Source organism: Chenopodium album, chromosome 11 (assembly GCF_948465745.1).
Source record: "Chenopodium album chromosome 11, dcCheAlbu1.1, whole genome shotgun sequence".
Lineage (NCBI taxonomy): Eukaryota > Viridiplantae > Streptophyta > Magnoliopsida > Caryophyllales > Amaranthaceae > Chenopodium > Chenopodium album.
This window is the reverse complement of record NC_137844.1, coordinates 47,373,963-47,396,481: the sequence shown is the minus strand read 5'-3', so window position 1 is coordinate 47,396,481 and position 22,519 is coordinate 47,373,963. Positions and strand designations below refer to the sequence as shown.

Here is a 22,519-nt window from a genome sequence, read left to right as displayed (position 1 = left end):
TTTAGTTTTGTTCAATTGAACTTGTTGATGTTTCACTTAAAAATGATGACAATGATTATGATTCGATTGCTAATGTTATTATGAGGATCGAAAGTCCTAACGGGGTTCTTACACATTGTCAATATTTAGAGGAAGGGGGGTAACATTCATTTCCATAAACATGAGTTTGGAGATGGTTATTTGCACTATGATATGGATGTTAAATCCTTTGTTTGCTTTGCCCCTAATTAGTGATGGGTAAATCTAGTTCTTGGACCTTACCCGGCCTTCTCTAATCTAAATCTAGATGTTTGTGCTCTTTGTATTAATCATTTTTCTCAAGCTTCACATCTTTTTTATTTTATTTTATTTTTTAAAATTTTTTTTTTTTATGGATTTCAAGCTTCACATCTTTGTTTCGCGGTGCTTGAATTTGATAACAATTATATCAAAGGTCTATCTCGACAAGTTGTCATTGCGTTAGGGTTGGGACGCCTGTCATAGCTAGGCTTATGACGACCGATCACTTGCTTCTTGATTAAATCTGACAAATACATAAATGTAGTTTTCGTAATGATGTTTGTAATGTGAGTTCATTATTCTCGGGTCAAAAGCCCAAGTACTAATCTTCCATCTGTCTCATCGGGGGTCTCTAACCAATGAAAAACAACTTGCTATACTTAGTGTTATTTAAGGAAAAAAGGAGTTTGGGTGTTGTTGCTTCCTCAAATAAGAATAAGGAAAATTCTTCTTGCGTTTTCCAAACAAGGAAAACTCTATATTTTAATAAATGCTCCACTTTTTTTGGCACAATTTTACGAGAAATAGCATAAAAGCATTGATTTATGATTAAAGTGGAGTAAGATGAAAATAAAAAACCAGAAAAAGCAAACATAGGTATAAGGGTGGTTCATTTTGCTGAACTAAAATTATTTTTTACTGATTTTATATTATATTTTTTCTTTATAGTTATAAAGCATAAGTGAAAAGCAAAGAAAATACGTAGTATGAAAAATACGAAGCACTCCGTATTAAAATATTTATACTAGGAAAAGAGCACTAGTGAAATAAAATACTACGTATTGTTGTACTTACATTTAAATACGTTGGTAAAAGGAAAGTGAAATACGGAGTATTTATTTATATCGTTACTCTTTCTTGTTTTTACTCCGTTGTAGTGACAGAAATTCCAGGAAAATTTGGTTTCATTTTCAGACGGAGTTCTACTTTTACTCATTTTTTCTTCTCAGTAAAACCCCCCTAAAACTCACCTGCTCTTCATCTTCATCCCTCTCTCTCCTCAAATCCATCTCCGCCATTTTTGTCCAACTTCATCTCTCTCCAATTCTCCATTCTCCGCCATAGCCAAACGATCGAGAACCTCGAGAGAGAATCCCACTCACACAACGAAGGAGTGCAAATTCAAATATAGAAAGAGAAAGTGAGGATTTCAATGGCGTTGTCTGCTTCAGACCTTCCGATGATGTATCAATTGCTCGCTAATTCTCTCAGCGGCGACCAAACTGTGAGGAAACCGGCGGAAACTGCGCTTTCTCAGTCCGAAAGTCGGCCTGGTTTCTGCTCTTGCTTGTTGGTATTTACGTGTTTTCCTTTTTCTGATTGTTAATTTGATTTATTTTTTCAATTTCTAGGGTTTTTGTTGTTTGTGAATGTTTGTTTAGTGATGGAAATTTGGTTGCATGAATGTAAGGTTTTGAGTGATTGTATTGTGTGTAATGTAGGAGGTGATTACTGCGCAAGATTTGGCTGCTCAGGTTGATGTTCGTTTGATGGCTACTGTTTATTTTAAGAACAGTATTAATCGGTATTGGCGAAATAGGCGGGATTCTATGTAAGATCATATATTTGTTTTAATTTTGTCATTGTTGTTGTTGAATTTTATGTTTTGTTTTGTTGCACTTTGATTGAATGTCACCAAATTTTGATTCGAATCATAGTCATTTAACGGCAATTTGATGTTCTGGAAATCCTACCAAGCCACTACAACTTTTTAAATTATTGTTATTTTTACTTTTTGTGGTGAAAAGTAATGTAATGGAGTGATGATGGTTGGTTAGTTGCCAGAAAGACTTATATTCACTTGGATGAAGATGTATGGACTTGAGTTGGTGAAGTTGTGTAATTTTTTTGGATGTATAATTGTATTTGCTTGCCAAAAATCAAATCAAATGAACCGTTCTTTCATTTCTTTGCAGCCTTGCAGGATTAACATAACATAGGTATTCTTAAGCTCACAATTTTCTGTATTATCAAATTGAACTTGTTACACCCTAGGACCCCAAATGTTCTCCAGTTTTTGCAATCATTTTAATGTTGGAATGCTATTCTTTGATACTGATTTCTCTTTTTGATAATGAGTGTACTTGAACTATGAGTTTGATTATTATATCTTTAGATGTTGATAATACATTTTAAGCATGACACTAATTAATGATATCAATCAACTCACCTTGCCACAAGATAAAAGTAGAATGTGCTTGATTGAATAAACATTAATTTGATTATGAGGTCCAATTGGGAGGACTGTGTGCTGTCTTTCTAGAGTGTTTTTATTTTTATTTTTCCACTGCTACTTGTTGCTGATAACTTGTTTTTTTGAGAAAATTTGGCTGGGGAGTTGTATCTTGTAAGTGCTGGCCTTTGGCTCCTATCACTGTTTTGGGTTACCCCAGCTTATAGTAACTGAGGCATCTGTTGAAAACCTGAAACGAACTATGCTGGCTTAAATTTCTGCAGTATGCATTCAGAAAAAAGAACTTTCTGATCCTAAATAATAGAACTATTATCAAATACATACTTTTTTGATGCTGTCAATTGGTGGATTTTTATTTTAAATTTTTTATTCTTAACCTATCTTTTCGCTGTTTTCTTCCCATGCCGTTGAGGGGGAGGAAAAGGATAAATTTCTGGCATCTTTTCTAGGACTCATTTGCTGAGTCTTATTGGATGATTCATTTCTACCTTGTTGTGTCTCATCTCTTAAATGCTTTTCTCAGGGGAATCAGCACAGAGGAGAAGATTCATTTGAGGCAAAAGTTGCTATCTTATTTGAGAGAAGAAAATGATAAGGTCATGTATCTATACTGTTAATGAACTGTTCATTTTGTCTGCAATCTGGATGAGCTAGAGTTAAGGGCTAAAGGCTGCATAAGCATTTGGGACTATGGGCTTTATATTATGTATAATGCTTTGTCTTCTCTTGTATAACAGTTTTTATCTTTAAACATTGGAGTTTGTTTAGCTTTTCTTGGCTGCATCATACGTTATAATTACTGAAATATCACTTCTTGTGGATTGCAGATAGCTTTGATGCTGGCAGTTTTGATTTCAAAAATTGCACGTTTTGATTATCCTAAAGAGTGGTAAGTGTGCCTACACTTGCTAAATCATCTTACAAGACAGTTCTTTCTTGAGTTATTGCTCTAGTGCTCTTTGACTGAGTTTTGAGGAGTATTGTGGGAAGCCATACCTTCATCAGGGACCCAACTGTTTACTTTATAAAGTTTTTTCTCTAACTTTGGATTATAGCTGTCTAGATCAAAATGAGTATTTTTGACTGCATGCTCTTCTTATATATGTACTGCTCTAGATCAAGAAATTAATTGAATAGTCTCTATATAAGTACTGGTTTAAGGTTGTAAACATGCATTTCCCTCTACCCAGCTTTGGTTGGGAGCCTTTTATAGAGGCTTTGGGTCAATACTGATGTTGACCTCAATATAGGGGATTAAGATGATGCATTTCCATGTGACCAAGGTTTATGATCAATTTAATAATCTTCTGTGAAGTATCAGTGAAATACATAAACGCTGCTCCAAAAGCATTAAAAGTTGCTCAGTAGCTCTTGTAGATAGGGAATTGCTGCTATACAATGTCTTACTCTTTTTTTTTTTTTTTTTTTTGGAGGGGTGGGGGGGGGGGGGGGAGAATGGCGATTCATGTTAGCCGACCCCAGTTCTTTTTGGTACTAAGGCCTTGTTGTTGTTGTTGTTTTGGGCTGGGGGGGGGGGGGGGAATGTTCAGTTTCTTGATGACTTGATGTTAATGGATTCTTGCTGGGTTCCTTGCTTTTTTTTTTTTTGGATGAATATATAATTTTGGAGGAGTTACAAATGTCACTAAGCTTATTGAGGAACATGTGAAAGTTATCGAGTTCTACTAGAATATGTTTTTTTTGTCACCACCAATTTGGGAAACTTGTGTAAGCCAGTGTATAAAAAGGCGCGCCTAAGGTGCTAGGCGATTAGGGTAGAGTGCCTTTTTTTGCTTTAGGCGAGGCGCATTCAAAGAGGCGCACCTAGGCGAATTTCTTAAATCGTTTTATATTTTGTGCCTCGCTAGCAGGTTCTTCATCGCCTCATTGTGCCTTGAGCCTTTTTATACATGATGTAAGCAAAGGTAATCTGGATTGAGGGAGAGACTTTAAAATTTTCAAACGCCACCTGAATCAGTTCATTTTTGCACAATTTCTTATCAAATATTTGTTTGGAAACTTTTGGAGTTATCTGATGCTTTGCTACAATGCTGCTGAATAATACTAGTGTATCATATATAGTTGTTTGAATGCAATGATGTATGGTGACAAGTTATGGTATCAGTTTATAACCCATTTAGTATTTGTTTAATCTATGCACTTTCCCTACTGTTGATATTCATGGAGGCTAACTTTGATCACTTGTTCAGGCCTGAACTATTTTCAATTTTAGCTCAGCAGCTTCAATCAGCAGATGTTCTTTCTTCCCATAGGATTTTTTTGATTCTCTTTCGGACTTTAAAGGAGTTGTCAACTAAACGGCTAACTTCAGACCAAAGAAATTATGCAGAGGTTTGGTTGGCTTTGGCCTTTTTAGCCCTCTTAATACATGTTCATGAGTTTGCTCTCATTGTCTTTATCTTGTAAAAGGGAATAAATTTGTACATGCCACCTAAACTGTTGCTTATTTATCATAATGATGTTTTAAAAAAAATAAATAAAGATAAGATAAAGCTACTGCCTTTGACAACTTGTTTTGTTGGTTTCTTGGCAGATTTCTTCCCATTTCTTTGATTACTGCTGGCTTCTCTGGCAAAGTGATGTACAGAGAATATTGCATGGTTTTTCTGAATTGGTACATTGCTTCAGCTCAAATGTCTTGGACCAGCATCAAAATGAGCTGTTTCTAATATGTGAGAGATGGTATTTGTGCTTAAAGATTATACGCCAGTTAGTTATCTCCGGCCACCAGAGTGATTCCAAATCTATGCAGGTGCTTCACATTGATTTTGTTTCTACAATGTTTGCATGATTGTCATATGCTTTCGCTGACTCGATTTGACATATATAATGTACTCTTGAATAATTGTTCTGTACCTACTTTTCAGGAAGTCCGACAGGTCAAGGAGGTTTCCCCCATGTTACTAAGTGCTATTCGGTCAATAATTCCTTATTGTAAGGTTTTTTTTGTCTAGCATGGCATCACCCTCTTGATATTTCTTTTATAAAATGATGTATAATTCAAAGGAAACCTCTGGATTTTTGTGTTTGTGATTAAATTAAAATGATAAATTTTATAAAGTAACTAGATAAAACTCAAAGGTCGCGACTTTGAGGACATACAAATGTCTGTTGTAGGAGGTTTCCCCCAAGCTCATCAATTTTTTAAATGCTGAAACCTCTCATTTTATTGAAGATGTGTGGTGTTAGATAGGCATAACAAGCTATTCCCTCCATTCCTAAATATCGCATGCCTTATCCGTCCATTCCAAAATAAATGTATCATTATACTTGGTAGCTTTCTATCAAAAATTATTTATTTTATCTCCCCTCCCTTAGTCCCCACTCAATATTTTTTTAAATTTCTTCTTTTGTTTCTCACATTGTCGTTGCATAAATAAATGATTAAAAATGGCCACCTTCTCACATAATATCTCTTTCATGGTCGTTGTTGCCCTTGTATTATTCACTTAGACTACTTGCTTGTTAGTTTGTTATAATACTTCCCTAAAAAAATCTTCTAAAACTTTGTGCAATTTCAAGTGATGCATTATTTAGGAATGGAGGGAGTAGTGGATAAGAAAACGACTAGGGTATCAAACTCAAAAGATTAGAACACAAATAATAAGGTTCTTTGATTAAACAAAACTCTTATCTCTAAAACAAATATGAGAATTTCAAGAATCCTAATTTGCTTGAAACATGAAAATCCCACCTCAAAATTTGCCTTATTTTTCCATTCCAATATAAATGCATGATTTTCATTATTGGTAACTTTCTATCATATTTTATTGTTTCTCTCACCCATTAGTCTCCACTCATTTTTTAAAAATTTCTTTTATTGTTTATTATCACTCATTGTCCTTGCTTAAATAATAATAATAAATAAAAAAAACCCCTTGCACATAAAATCTCTTTCATGGTCACCATTGCCCTTTTGTTAGAATAAATAATTCACCCACTTGAAGACTTGCATGTTTAACTCTACAAATAAACCTCTTTTAAAACTTTGTGCAATCTTGAGGGATGCATTTATATAGGAGTGGAGCAATAGATAAGAAAACAACTAGACTATTAGAAAACTATGAATAAGATTCCATAACTAAACAAAACTCTATCTCTAAAACAAATTTGAGAATCCTAATTTGCTTGAAACACGAAAAACCTACTCAACTTCTCTGAATCTAGACTAACATTAAGTTAAGTTCTAAAAGACCATGAATGCTCTCGCATCATCACCTCCTCTTGGAAACAAACTTATCTTTAATTTTAGTACGTGGCAAACAAATCAACCTCTTCAAACCAAGATACCATCAAAATTTATTGAATTGTAAATATTTGTATACAAATTTGTAAATAAATCGGGTGTACAATAAATATTATACAGTGATTGTAAAGTACCCTAAAATGATAAAAAGATCCCTCGATATAAATAAAAATAACCTATGTTTTACTGATGAAAGTTACTCCTTCAAAGGATTAAAAATTGACTCTAAGTGATGTAACTACAATGCCCTTATAAAACTTATCCCATGGCCTATTTATATTAAAATCATATCAGATAATGGTAGTCCAAATTGGCTAAAAGTTACCCTAAAACTGTTTAATGTTCCCTAATATTGTATATCGAGTGTACACAAAAGTTTTTGATATTCGTAACACATTACACTACCCTTTGAATCTTTCAATGAATTTTGCCAATTAGGAAACAAAATCATGAACAATAGCCAAGAAAATTTTTATGCTTCTCTGTTCTCTCTTGTAGGAAAGTTGTAAACTTGTCAAAAATATTCAAAAATGTATATTTGTCACCTTCCTTGTTCACCACTTCAACAATAAAAATGAAATCATAGCCCCAATAGTATCAACTTATAAATTTTGTGTGGGATAAAAAATAGTATCAAATCCACTTACCAGTTTCCACTTTTCCAGATCTATAGCATCAAAATCATCATATCACCTTTTATATCGTCAAGAGGAAATAAAACTGCCTCTTGTACTTGACCTTCATCTAGTTCAACTAGATTTGAAATCTTATCTGTCTCTAAGATGATAAGACTGTCTACTAATGTTTCAGTTGGAGTAGTGGTACCATGTTCTTTTTAGTAAGAGCTTAAAGAATGAACCAAACATATAGCTGCGGCTTGTATGTTTTCAAAGCCGTGACCTTTGAGTTTTATCTTGTTATTTTATTAATGTTGCCATTATAATTCAATCACAAAACACATATATTTAGATTTCTTTTTGAAATATGCATCATTAAATCTGATGGAGCATGACTTTTGTACTGAATTAGAAAAAAGCTAGAAGATTCATTACCTGCTGAAGTTTATTTTCCTTAACGTCAAGTCATTGATTGGAACTTATATTTTGGGACTGGAAAAGTACTGTTTTCTCTCCTTTTAGATCTTTTCTGACCTGTATCTCATGCAATATGCTCACTGCCATCTATATGTTTGTATGCACTTGTGATCATCCTTGAATTATTCTTAGTAAGGGTTGTAATATAGTTGCTTTGTAAATAGTATCCTCTTCAGTCATTTTGATATTCAATTGGACCTGCTTTTACTCCTGTGCCATACATATCTTCCACTATACGTCTATACTATTTCGGGAAAATTGTCTTCCATTTGCCTACTTCAGTAAAAAGTTGCCAACCCTTTATGTTTAGTGGATCCTAGTCACCCAAACTTTTATTTTATTCTCGGTACTGGGGCATACCGTGTATTGACAAAGGCGAATTATGACACAATTGTTAATATTTGGCCCAATTAAACAAATTATGCAGTGGATTGCATATCATACCGAATTTTATACTTGCGTATTCGGTAACTCTGCTTCTCACTCTCTGTCAAACCAGTCCTTTTTTTCTCTCACAATTCATACACTTTCTATTATTAGTATTCCTCACTTTTTTTGCACATCCCTACTATATTCTTAATGCTTGAATGCCTAGCTGGAAGATAAATATAGGATGGAAGGAATACATTTCATTTTTATAAGTGCTTTTTTGTTGTACATTTGGAATGTCTCTTTTTCCTGGGCAAGGAGTTCAACTTACCAGATCCCATCTGTGTTAAATTGTGAAAACTTAAAATAGGGACATTTATGTCCACAAGAGTGTGGATAAGTGCTGGTTCCCTTTAGAGCTGTATGACTGTATCCTAAGCTGCATTTACGGAAACTTAACAGAATACTAGCCTCAGCCGGACCCTTTATTTTCATAATCCCTCTTATAAAATCACCCTTAAGTACTATTTTGTCTACTCAAAGCCACCCCTTAACAATATATATCTGGATAAGGGTGGCTTTAGTGCCTGGTGATAGTGTGTGTGTTTTTTTATTTTTCTATAATTATGTTGCTTCGAGATGGTTATGACAAATAAAGGGTCTAACTAAGGGTAGTTGTTTGTGCAATTCTGTTTTTTTAATGGTATTTTTGCTTCAAAATTTAAATATACATCATTTTTTGTGGCCTTGCGTTTATTTCATATAAAAGTCATTGGTAATCTTTGTAGTTTGTAACATTCTTAATTATTGTAAACATCATTTTGTCGAAGTATACCTTTTCCCTTGCTGTTAAGGAGCCAAAAATACTAAAATATAATTGTAATATTAGTGTTTGTTAATGGGATTCTCCGCTAACTTAATTTTTTTTTTTTAATTAATTAATTTTTTTTTATTTTTGGATCTAAATGCAGATTCATCTTTCCAAGAACGGCATCCTAGGTTTTGGGATTTCACAAAAAAAGCATGCACTAAGATGATGAAGGTTCTGATTGCTTTTCAGGGAAAACATCCTTTCTCATTTGGGGATAAGAGTGTCCTTTCACCAGTCATGGAATTCTGCTTAAATAAGATCACAAATCCAGAGGCTGAACTTTTTTCATTTGAGCAATTTCTTATCCAGTGTATGGTGTTAGTAAAATCTACCCTGGAATGTAAAGACTACAGTCTTAGTTTGATTGGTCGTGTGCTGGATGAAAATGCAGTCACTTTAGAGCAGAGGAAGAAAAATATCTCTTCTGTCATTGCTGGGAACCTTGCCTCACTCTTCCCCAATGATCTTGTGGTACTTTTATGCAATGTATTAGTGCGAAGGTAAATTTATGACTGCTTAAACATACAGTTTTGCTACATTTATCATCTTCAAATATCATGTATTTGTAACTTGTAGGTTAAAATCATTTCAAGCATGAACTAAGTCCTTGAATATCATTGGGTGTTTTGATAGTTAACAGGGATGCGACTGATACTTGAATATCTATCAGGAATATCGTTGGGTGTTTGATAACTAAGCCTCTGCCTGATTGTTGATTTAGGCACATGAACATTTTGGGTGCTACTGAATTTTGTGGGTCACCACATGATTCTTGCTGTTTGTCATGTGTTTTCTCCTTTCACTTTTTCATATTGATCATTTATTGAAGCATGTTGATCACAGTCCCTCTCCAAATATAGCATGTGTTGAACTCAAATATATCATTGTCAGTTTGCTAAGATAAAAAATTCCCCCACGTTCGAGCGGGTAACTGCCAAAATGGTTCACATGCACAAACCCCCGTTCGACTTACATGTGTACTGCTTTGGCTGTTGAATTGTATGATTTGTTTTCATCTGTATCCTTTAGATTTAAAGTTGTGTGTATCTAGCTAAGGCTGTGACGTCACACAGGTATTTTGTTTTATCAGCAAGTGATTTGGAAGAATGGAGCCAGAATCCTGAAGGTTTTCATCATGAACAAGACATGGTGCAGTGGACTGAGAAACTAAGGCCCTGCGCTGAAGCTCTTTACATTGTTTTATTTCACAAGTACAGCCAAGTAGGTGAAGTTTTATCTTTCATAGACATGCCATGTAAATCTAGGGTGTCTTTATGATGTAGTCGTTAAAATTGCTTGCAGACTAGAAGATGCCTTGTGATATTGACATTACAATGGTTGTTTATAGCTGCTAGGTCCTGTGGTAGTCTCCATTCTTCAAGAAGCAATGAGCGGCTGCCCTACTTCAGTCACTGAAATAACCCCAGGGTTGCTTCTCAAGGATGCTGCTTATGGAGCTGCAGCATATGTTTATTATGAACTCTCAAATTACCTAAGCTTTAAAGACTGGTATGTGTTTGCTTAAATCTTATTACTCCAAATTTTTAACTGATATTTGGTTACTGGTTAGCACTTTTGATATTTGGTGTTTATTCATGAGAAGGATGTATTGTGGATTTTTTTTTCTATTATTTAAGTTCAATATTTTTGTTTAGTTTTAGTGAAATGGCAAGTTCTCTGTGTTTTAGTTATAGATAATGAATATCTTTTATTCTGGAGTTTGAAATATGAGGACATAAAGATGTGTTTGTCTTATTGGCCAGCTTATGATTTTTGGTAAGATGTTTGTGGTTGACTCACTGAAATTGAGAGACTGAATTTTAGTTCATTCTCAACTGTGGGCAATAATGGAATATATCTGTGGAAATGAGTTTTATGTGCAGCTGTTAGGGAGCACATTTGCATCACTTGCCAACACCCCCCCTCCCCCCCAAAAAAAAAAAAAAATAAATAAATAGAGAAGACAAAAATAGAATGGTATTAATGTTTGATAATGAAAAGAAATCATTTTTTGATTGAGATGAGCCCAAATGGCAAAATTTTCCCAGTGAATGATAATGCTGGATAGATGAAGAATTTACTTGAAATTTAAAACGATTGGTTTGCATGATGAATAGATTATTCCTGTGTAGCTGGTCAATGTGCTGGTAGTTACTTCTATATGTTTTGTTACTGGTGCTCAGATTTAAAATAGTATTTTCGTGCATCAACTATTGTTGAAATGAAATAGCATGATGACAATTAAAATCTAAAATGGAGAAAAATGATGAGAAGAGGGTAACATCAATTTACTAAATTATGAGGACTGGAATTTTACTTTGGATTGGTGTGGGTATTTAGGGTCAGATTGTAGAATCAAACTCTTGGACTCTTAAGATCTTACATATGTACAAAAATGTAATTGTAATACTCCAATATATTAAGAATTGTTCATGTTTGAAATTTAAGAATACTGAAATTTCATTTTTTTTTTTTTGATTGGGTAAATTAAGTTTTTGAATATCAAATGGCAAAGGTTATTAAAATTTGAAATTCAAATTCTAGTTAGGATCCTTAGTTGTATGCAATGCTTGGCGTACATTATATCTTTTTTATATGCAATGCTTGGCGTACATTATATCTTTTTTATACAAAATTTTTACACAAACTAACCAACATTTGTAGTAATGTGACTAATGGCCAATGTACCTGCGCTGAAAGATGTAGGGAAGTTTTAAATTAGTTTCCTCTCTTGCTATGAAATTCAGTAGACACCGAAATTGACTCTTTTATCTAAATACTAGGTTAGGTCATGTGCCATGCACGGTAATTTTTAATAACTTTTTTGAATTAACAGTGAATTTTTCTAAAATATTATATGGAGTAATGAATTTATTATAAAAGAGCATATAATGTATTTAGTTACTATAAAAGAGCCTATTAGCCATATAGCTATTTTTAAAACGCATTTGACAATATGCATATTTTCAATTATTAATTTCCTCAAATTGGTGCAATTTTCTTGTTGTTAACCAAATGAATTTCTTAAAACGTTGTATATTAAGATTTGTAGTCCGTATGTATGTCACAAGTTATTTTAAGAACCTGATTTTTTTTTCCTTGAATTTATAGTTGTTACTATTTATTTGTAGAAGGATACATCAAACCTTTAATTTTAACTATTTTTTTAATAGTACGTACTACATCAAACCTTTAATTTTAACGTACTATTGAAATTCAGATTAATTTCTTGGAGCTATTTAACATATAATTAAATTAAAAGAAAATCAAATTATTGTTGAAATAAGTAGTACGTACTACATAACATTCTGGCACTATTTTAAAAATCTTATTTACTATTTATTTTTTTTACTTTAATTTATATAGTTTTCAATGTATATATTATGGAAAGACATATCAAATCTTATATTTATGTATAATTTTTCTATCTTTTTATTTATGTATAAGAGTTGTAAAATATTTTATTTATGTTTTATTTTTCTATCTTTTAATTTAGGTATAAGATTTGTTTTCTAAAAATTATTTTTTTTTAAAAAAAACCGAGGGACACACCAGAAAATGACATGTGTCATTGCTGGTGTGTCTTTTAGTATATAGTTATTGATCGGTTGAGTTGATTCTATAGGCAGTTGGCCAACCTACAATAATCCCCCCCCCCCCCCCCCAACCAAAGGAAAAACCAAACACAGTGTTTGAGCAAAGGGCTTGATGTTGATATCTTTCATGAGTTAGACAGTAGACACATAACTTAAGCATGAGATGACAATGCTTTCTTTGGTCTCTGAACTATGACTTCTATCAAGTATCTCCAAGCTACGTAGTTGCTCTAAAGCCCTCCCTTGTTTTTGGACCCAACCTATGTTCTCAGATAAAAACTACCAAACATCAAGAGGGTTTTTCTGCTGGGTAGGTCGAAGATTTAGACTATGTAATATATTTTGAGGTGAATTTACTTTTTCTTATATTAGGTCAATGGTCAAGATTATGTCAGGAATTTGTAGATTATTGAAATTGATGTAAGTGGTAAATTGGAGACTAAATTTTATTTGATATTATGTATCTAATTTGTTTTGAGGATTGCCTATGATTAATCATTAGTGATAATATTCTCATTCTTGAAAAAAAGACTAGTATAACATTAAGTCCTCTCCTACCTCCTTGGATGACCATTATTAACATTGGAAAATGATGGAATTAATGATATACTTCCTCCGTTTCACATTTTTTGCAACTTTTGCCAAAAACATCCGCTACACATTTTTTGCAACTTTCCAAAATTTTCCATTTATAGTTAAGTTTTTAAAATGATATTACTAAAACACCCTTACTAAAATTTTCATAAGCTCAATTAGTTACGTAAAACAAAACTTAATAAAATACTAATCTAACTAAATTAATCTGATAATTTCCCCCAATTAACCAATTTAACTCACCAAAAAAATTCAACCCTCAACAAATCTTTCAACAATTGAAACCCAATTCTTGAAGTTCTTCTTTAAGTCCTTAATTTCTTTCTTTATCCTTCATCTTGACTCTCTTTCTCTCTATCCCACGAAGACGAACCACCGGGGACTTTTTACACGGATTTGAATAGAAGTCCAGGCCTCCATTAAAATACAATTTCTAGACCTTCAGCCTTTATAGATAATCCTGGACTGTTATACAATTTCAATGGAGGCCTGGACTTTTATTCAAATCCGTGCTAAAAGTCAAAAACACACACACAAAAAAAAAAAAAAAAAAAAAAAAAAAAAAAAATCCGTCCTTCGAAACATTTCTAGCTTCAGAAATGCTGCTTGTAGGTATAGTGTGTGAAAATGCTGATCCTTGAATCTCTTTTTTTTTTTTTTTTTTTTCATTTTTATTTTTATAACCATAATCTACTCGTGAAGTATGGGTATCTTGTTATTGGATATGGATCCTTTTAGAAGATGAAACTAGGAGGTAAGGTGAGGTGTACTTTGCTTCTAAATTTTTCTTTTCGATAATGAGGTTCTATCTGCTCTTTTGCCTGTGTATTTCTCTTTGGTGGCACCATATAAAATTAGTGATTTAATTCTGCATCAGCATAGTAACAATAGGCTGTGGCACTTGATCAATATTCTAGGTTTAATGGCGCGTTGTCGTTGGAACTAACAAATGATCATCCCAACATGCGTGTCATCCATCGGAAGGTTGCATTGATACTTGGTCAATGGGTGTCAGAGGTAACTATACTTGATTGTATTTCCATATACAATTATAGAGATATGTTGTTATGATATAAGTGACTAATACACTAATTGGTGGGTGTTTAAAAACAATTATTAAATTTGACTTGTTAAACTTAATGTTTCGCTCAATTTACTTTCTTCAAATTAATTCCATTGTCGTTTTGGATGTTTGTGTTGGTACTGGGTGCTTATTATCAATTAGAGTTGGATGGATTGTCCCCCTCCCTTACCTTTGTTTCCTGGATACTAGCATTAAAAATTGTGATATATTCCCACACACTCTTTATGTCGGGACTGGTCGCTTATTATCAATTAGAGTTGGACGGATTGCCCTCCTCTCTCACCTTTGTTTCCTGGATCTAGCATTAAAAATTGTGATATATACCCACACACTCGCACACACCCACACACACACACACACGTGTATGTATATGTAAGCTTGCCAGACTTCCTTAATTCCTTGACTGTATCTATACCTCAACATTATTCAGTTTTTTTTTTACTGTATCTTTTTTCTGAATAAATTGATAGATCAAAGATGATACAAAGAGATCAGTGTATTGTGCTGCCATCAAGCTGCTCCAGGATAGAGACCTTGCTGTGAGAGTATGTAATCCCTCTCTTGTTGCAAGTTGCTAATTGTTTTAGCCTCCTACCTTTTTATTTTTTTCTTCATGCTCATAGTTTCCAAATCGGTTGTTTTCTAAAATTTAATTTGTTTTCCTTTTAATGCACAAGTTTTTTAAATGACCCAATTGTTGAAGAGGTATCAATTTTTTCCTACTCTAGCTGGCAGCATGTAGGACTTTGTGCTTGTTAATAGAAGACTCAAACTTTTCTGAGAAGGACTTCACCGATCTTCTACCATTATGTTGGGATTCATGTTTTAATTTGGTTGAGGAGGTTGCGGAGTTTGATTCAAAGGTAAACTCCCTTTTTTTTCATTTTTCTACCAATTAATAGTACTCTTTACGTAATCGAGTTCCCACTCTTACATATTATTTTCCTGGTCTGTGGTTCTTTTATCATAGCCAATTTAAACATCCACAAGACCCACTCTCTATGTGGATGTTTAAACCAAAAGAGTGATTGACAATATTATATGTTGATTTCCAAAACAACTGATTTAGTTTTAATGTTATTGTGGTCTTCTTCCAGGTCCAGGTTTTAAATTTGATATCTGTTCTTCTTGGACACATTGGTCAAGTAATACCTTATGTGGACAAGTTAGTGAAGTTTTTCCAGAAGGTATAATTTGAATCTTTTATTTGTTTTAGCTAGTCAATATTAGAATATTGATTGATCTGTTGTCAGTCCTCAGGAGCAAGTTCCATGAAATGTTTGTTTGTTAACTCCTTAAAAGACAATCATGGCTCTTGCAAGATTTTTATTTTTTCTTCATTAAAAATGGTTACAACAGCAATCACCTAGTAAAAATTATGTTATTCAGGATTTTGGGGAACAGGGGAAGTCAATCTTTATGAAATTTATACCTAATCATGAAGCTATTTTGTGAAAATCTCAGACCGGTTGAGTTTTCTCGTTTAGCTTATTGGGGTCTGGCTTAGTGTACTAATGTTGCAGAATAACAATGTATCTATTGTTTTGATATATTTTTTATATACTTGGGTCTATAGCCGGCTATGGTAAAAGACATGGAATATTTTTTCAAGTTATTGAGGCAGATCTCCGGCACTTCAAATTTTGATTAGCTTTTGTGAAAATATTGCTGTGGTTAATACATTGCTTTTTTTTTTAGGCTGTTAGTGCAGTACATCTTTGCAATAGAATTGAAAAATAATAAGTTCTGCAATGATTACGCCTTTCTTTGTAGTGTGTTATTGGTGAGTTTGGTATGGTTTATAGTCATATTGGTAGAATACTCTTTGTATATATGAGAAGGAACACACTTCAAGCATAGTCCTCTGCCTTTTCATTCTAATTGGGTTGGAAAGAAAATCCTCCTCTATTCAAGAAATGACAGTCCTCCTTGCTAGCTTGGGATTGTGATTCTCAATTATATTATTCCTCTCATGTTGAAGGATATTTTTGCTCTTAATTGGATATGACTTTCTATTTATAATATCTTCCTTGATTGTAAAAGGAGATCAATTTCTAACCTGAAATTTCTATCAAGGTCTGGGATGAGTCTTCTGGAGAGAGTCTTCTGCAAATGCAGCTTCTAATTGCACTAAAGAACTTTGTTGTGGCCCTTGGGTATCAGTCACCTATATGCTACAACGTATTACTGCCCATTTTGCAAAGAGGAATAGATGTGAATGGTCCAGATGAACTCAATCTTATGGAGGACAGTATGGTGGTAAGCCTTTATTTCCTTTTTATGGGTGTGCATTCTCAATCCTGAAATGTTAATGGGTTAATTAATAATTTGTCTTGCAGTTGTGGGAGACTACCCTTACTTATGCTCCATCAATGGTTCCACACCTATTGGACTTCTTCCCATGTCTTGTGGATATCATTGAAAGAAGTTTTGATCACCTGACGGTTAGAATTTAATTTTCATTTTCCTTGCATTTTTATTGTATAGGTTACTGCCAACAGTTACTCCCTTCTCTTCCCGTTTTTTGCATACGAAGTTCAAGTGTGTACTGTGTAGTAACAAAGATAGAAATATAAAGAAAGAGAGAGAGTAAAATCTTTTTTTTTTTAATTGTCATCTCTATACTCAAAATTGGAACTTGAAAGATATTTTGACAAACTGTTTAAAGAAGAGTATACTCCCTCTGTTCCTTTTTGTTTAACTCACTTTCCATACTAGTTTGTTCTGTTTTGTTTTACTCACTTTCCATTTAGTTCATTCTTTTTTGTTCTATTTACTTTGCTTTATTCTATTTTTGGCCTGTCCCCTTTACCATCTTACCTCTTTAACCCCACATTACTTACATCTTTCCACACCCTCTCTTACTTAAATTACCTTTTTCCTCACACCCACCCACCTTTTTACATCCTTTCTATTCTTTTATCCTACTTATCTGACACCCACTCGCATTCTTCAATATTATCTTAAAAATTGCATATCTATAGTAATTGGGTAGAATAAAAAAGAATAAAGGTAGTGTATCACTCTCTGTTTATTTTTTAATTTATTTATTGATAAATGAGGCAAAATTGGTATTCTTAATTTGTGATTAACATCATATGTGTAAGTATGATTTAGTAGATAAGTAGTTTGAACCTTTGAGGGTTATAATTAGGTATCATTTATCCTAATTAAGTTGTCAGGTTTGATTTTGTTTCTTATTGTTTGTTATGTGGATCTTTTGTAGGTTGCGGTTGAAATTATCGAAGATTACATAATCTTGGGTGGTACTGAGTTCCTAAGTCGCCATGCCTCTAGTGTAGCTAAACTTCTGGATATGATAGTTGGAAATGTAAATGATAGGGGCCTTCTGTCAGTCCTTCCTGTCATTGATATTCTAGTGCAGGTATGTCCTTTAATTTTACATGTCACTTATTTAATGTGAAAGTTATATCATCAGCTGATTGTACGAGTACCACAATATTCTGATGTTATAATGTGTACATACCAGTGATCATATGCCTTCATATAACCTAGCTGCATGTCTTAGTCTCTTATATTAATGCCCAAGTTAAATAGACTCTGTTCCCTAATATTTACTCGCATCTACATGATTTAGACGCCTCTACAGATGTTTATACCTTCGATGGGTAGGAGCTTCAAGGGGCTGGGGTCAGCTCTGTGAATTTTTGGCTTTTTTTTCAAGTGGGTGTGGCTTTGCGTCTTTTTGGCTTTTGTTTGGTGTAGTTAACCATTGATCTGATTGTGTGTGATATCTTTCTACTGGAATATTTTGTCATAACCACTGACATTTTGATGAGTCATCTGAAATTAGATACGAGTAATTGATTAGTTCAATTGTCAAGCAGTGTAAATCGGACACCATATGAATTTGGATTTCCAAAGTATGTATCTGTTTTTGCGTTACTAAGAAATAAATTGATATCATTGGAAAAAAAAGGTGGCCAGCTTCTATAATATTTGATCTTCTCGTCTGTCTCATGCCTGAATTACTACTTAAGTATTTACTTCTACAGTGCATCAGCACTACTACTTACTACATTTATCTTTCCTGCAGTGCTACCCTATGGAAGTACCTCCACTTATCAGCAGTACTCTTCAGGTGGTTATATCTTTATTGCTTATAAAATTTGAAGCCTCTTCGTATAACACCATAATAATTGTTTTTCTTTTCCCTAATGTGCTTACAGAAATTGGTTGTTGCCTGTTTGTGTGGAGGAGATGAGCGTGACCCCTCCAAAACAGCTGTAAAATCATCATCAGCCGCAATTTTAGCGAGGATTTTAGTGCTGAACACTAATTACCTTGCCCAGTTGACATCAGAGTCTTCACTTTTGGAACAACTCCAAAGTGCAGGTTTTCCTATGGAAGAAAACTTACTTCTCTGTCTGGTTGATATATGGCTAGAGAAGGTCAGTGTGGAATGCATTTTTTTTTTTTTTTTTGGTTCCAAATGTTTATGTGTCTTATCCAATAGTTTCTGAAAGTATTTGGAGAAATTCAATTAGTTCACAAAGAATCATAATATGGGGGTGTTAGGGGCAGGGGGTGATAAGAGGCATATCTTACGATAGTTTGTTTGGGAATTCTCAGTAGAGTGCTTATAACTTGCTAAAATCATCATTTATAGGTAATTAGCCAATTGGTTGAAGATCCCTGTTGGTGGTCATAATGGTGGGAAAATTAATACTTGCACATCATTCATAAACTGATTTTGGAAGGATGATTTTGTGTTAATCAACAGTGTATTGAGATCTGTAGTTTGGCTGTGATAGGATAAAACCTTTTGTTGCAGAAAAAGTCGGTGTTTGGCAACAGGATTCTCTGATCCAAGAGCCCAATTAGCTCTATCGTGTATCAGATATCCTTTTTACTTGATATCCCTGAATCTTTAATTAGTTGTGCAATGAGTGACTGAGAAGCTTTTGGTTGAAATATTCTTTTCTGCCAGTGGATAATATTATTGGTCTATGATATGCACATTCACTTTTATTAAGGTACCAAAGTCATATTCTCATTCATATTCACTTGTAATTTATAAGGTAAATAGTTGGTCATTAGTGTACAACATAAGTATATATGATTTCTCCAACATATGAATTTGCTTGTTTTCAACGACTTGAGTTTAGGTTGGAGGAACCTTGTCGTTGAATAGAATATGGTTAAATTTGGGATTTTTTTGTTAGCAGGTGCATTGGAAGTGATATTTGCTGCATTTTTCCTTACAAATTACTCTAGCTATATTCATATATAACTGAATTAGTTTGACTTGCATGTACTGGGACTATCTGAGCTTGCAACATATTCTTGCATTGATTTTCTGTCATAGTATGAGTCTGCTTGTTTCCTCTTTTCTCAGTCTGATTTTGGTTGATTACAGGTTGATAATATGACTTCAATTCAGAGAAAAATAATTGGCTTAGCGCTGTCTGTTATTTTGTCCTTAAGGCTACCTCAAGTTCTTGATAAACTTGACCAGATCCTCAGGTAATTAGAAAAATGAAAGTGATGTCTTCCTTATCCAGTACTAAGCCTTTTCTCAATCTGATTATTTGCTCTGTTTATTCAGTACTTGTACCAGTGTAATCTTGGGTGGTAATGATGACTTGTCTGAAGGAGAGTCCAGGTATGATAGCTGTATGTACTTGGGGAAAATTACATCCAATAACATGAACTTTTGGCCGTAGTCCTGTCAAGACAACTACCCTTCCCTAATCTTCTTATATACTCATATTTTTAATCACTGCAATTCACCAGTTCACCACAAAACAACGGAATGTGTCTTTGCTATTGTTTTACTTCTTTCACTGCAAGCAGATCTGACTTATGCCTTCATCTGAGTGTATGATGCTACCATCCCACCAACATATGCTTATCTCACTGCCCCTTGGTTCTAGATTCGTGTCCATCCCTTCTATCTTAGTTCTAGATTCATGCCTATCCCTTCTATCTCTAATTGATTATATCTTTTAGTAATCCGAAAATAAGTTGCATAGAAATTGCAGAATTGGGTGGGCAACTTTAATATGAGAGTATATTTTCATTTCTCCTGGGTGATCTCTGTTCCAAGACGTTTCAACCATTTCTGGATGTTCAAAAATTTATGATAAGTTTTTAAAGTCCCTGGTTCTAAAACAGTACACAGGTTTTTAAACATTCCTGTGCATCAGAGAAACTTGTGTCTCAGATGTAAATTTCCCTATGCATTCCTAAAATTAGGTGTCTGATGTGTTGATTGACCCTGTTACTCTGCTGTTAGCCCATATTATTTGTTTCTTCCCCTTATTCAGTGGTGATAACATGACTTCCATCAGGCCTCAAATTGAAGGAGCTGTTCTGAGTAAAGAGTTCAAGAAGCGCCAGGTAAGCAGCAAGGAAACATTATCATTTGAAAAAAGTTTTATTGTTTTTTTTTTTTTTTTGGAGGGAGTAGGATGTGTGTGTGTGTGTGTTTTGGGGGCGACTGAGGTTGACATGTGTGTTTGTTTCATTGTAGATCAAATCCTCAGACCCTATCAATCAGATGTCACTGGAGAATGCAGTGAGAGAAAACCTTCAAACATGCGCTGCCCTTCATGGAGATACCTTTAATGCTGCAATAAATAGAATGCATCCTTCAGCACTTTCGCAAATGAAGCAGGCATTGAAGATGTCCTAACAACATAATTGTACTACTGCTTATTTTCAAAATTTACTCCTTGCAATTTTTGATGATTCCATGCTAGGAGAAGTTGAGGTTACATCCCTGAACCTCGTATATCTATTGTAAGTTTGCTTCCCCCACTGTTTCTCTAATGTTACATTTGCTGGGTCTTATTGCTCGCTTCTAATCATGCGAACCAAACACAAGCCTAGGTTACTAGCTACTCCCCTCCCTCAAAGTGCATCTAGGTAGGATTGAATTCCCAATTTCAATGCTGGAAAGAACCATCTTAAGGTTCTTAACTACTAGACCAAGCTTAGCTTGTGGTATTTTGTTGACTTGTTGTCTACCAACAGCCCCTTCATACCTTTTTTTTTTTTTTTTTTTTTTTTTTTTTTTTTAATCTCAATTATTTTTGATGCTTACAACCTGACCTGATTCCATGTTGCTTTATAGGTGAGTGAAGATATCATTGCCAAGTTTTTTTGGTGGCAAGCTTGTTGCGTGATGCGGATTCTTTATGATTCTTTCGATTTGTGTTGGGCCTTCTCCCCTCTTTTTTAGTTTACATTTTTTTCCTCATTATTCTTGTTCTTTTAACCAATACCTTAGCCTCTTGTACATGCCAATTGTGGTGATAGGAACTCTGTACATAGGCATTGAGCATGTCTTTGTATGTATTCCTAATTCCCTATGCAAGAGTCGCTATAGTTTCATATATTGTTCCTCATGTAATGAGATATCACAGGAAGTAAATGCCGTATGATTGTTTTGCCTTAGTGTAGTTTGTAAATTGCGAGGGGAAAAAAAAAAAATCAAAGATAACATGTTTTGACATCTCTTGTGCTCTCATGTAATACTTTGTAAATTTTGATTCATCCTTTGCCATTCCTCCTAGTGGTGGGTTTTGTGGCAAGGATAGCCATTTAGGTCCTGTTATTATCAATTCTTTTTAGAGAGAGAGAAAAAAAAAAAAAAAAACATTGAAAAAAATTAAGAATTGTTCTCAGGTTTATTTTCACTTAATTTCAAAGAGGATTGTAGTCATATGTATAAATTTAACTATTTCAGCTTTAATATATTCATCACACTTCGAGATGTTTTCATTTGTTAACTTTAAAAAATATATTCAAATTTGCTCAAATACATTAAACAAAATTTCTAACTATAAAAGCATGGTTCTAATAAGGCTATATCGTCATATTAAAAATTTGGGCAACTAAAATATTGAATATTACAAATTCTTGAGCGATGATTAACAATCTGCAAGTCATCTATATTGTCATGTGATACAAACCGGTGCAAAACACTATCCATATCCAATTGTGCAACATCACCCCATACACTAGCATTCTATGGATTGTTTCTCCTTTTTCCCTTGCTTTGAAAAAAAATGGCTAGATTTGTTTTCCACAGCTGCTTCTCCTTGATAAAAAAAATGAACATTTACTAAATTGAAAATGAGCTTGATAACCTACTTTCAAATATATATATTTTTCTTATCTCAATCAAAGTAATCAAATAGCAA

At 33.7% G+C, this 22,519-nt stretch overlaps 1 protein-coding gene across 1 annotated transcript; it reads left to right on the top strand.

Moving 5' to 3' along the window:
* The first annotated feature begins 1,187 nt into the window (after positions 1-1,187).
* Positions 1,188-22,052, top strand: LOC145568996 (uncharacterized). The gene is made up of 24 exons (XM_081628371.1): positions 1,188-1,573; positions 1,722-1,831; positions 2,997-3,069; positions 3,301-3,362; positions 4,684-4,825; positions 5,028-5,246; positions 5,362-5,428; positions 9,175-9,574; positions 10,148-10,295; positions 10,423-10,583; positions 14,182-14,281; positions 14,819-14,893; positions 15,077-15,211; positions 15,446-15,535; positions 16,425-16,607; positions 16,688-16,792; positions 17,575-17,733; positions 18,406-18,450; positions 18,539-18,760; positions 19,729-19,835; positions 19,918-19,974; positions 20,663-20,711; positions 20,845-21,113; positions 21,448-22,052. The coding sequence occupies exons 1-23, from the start codon at positions 1,433-1,435 to the stop codon at positions 21,004-21,006; spliced, it is 3,012 nt and encodes a 1,003-aa protein (XP_081484497.1). The 5' UTR covers positions 1,188-1,432; the 3' UTR covers positions 21,007-21,113; positions 21,448-22,052.
* The last annotated feature ends 467 nt before the right edge of the window (positions 22,053-22,519 follow it).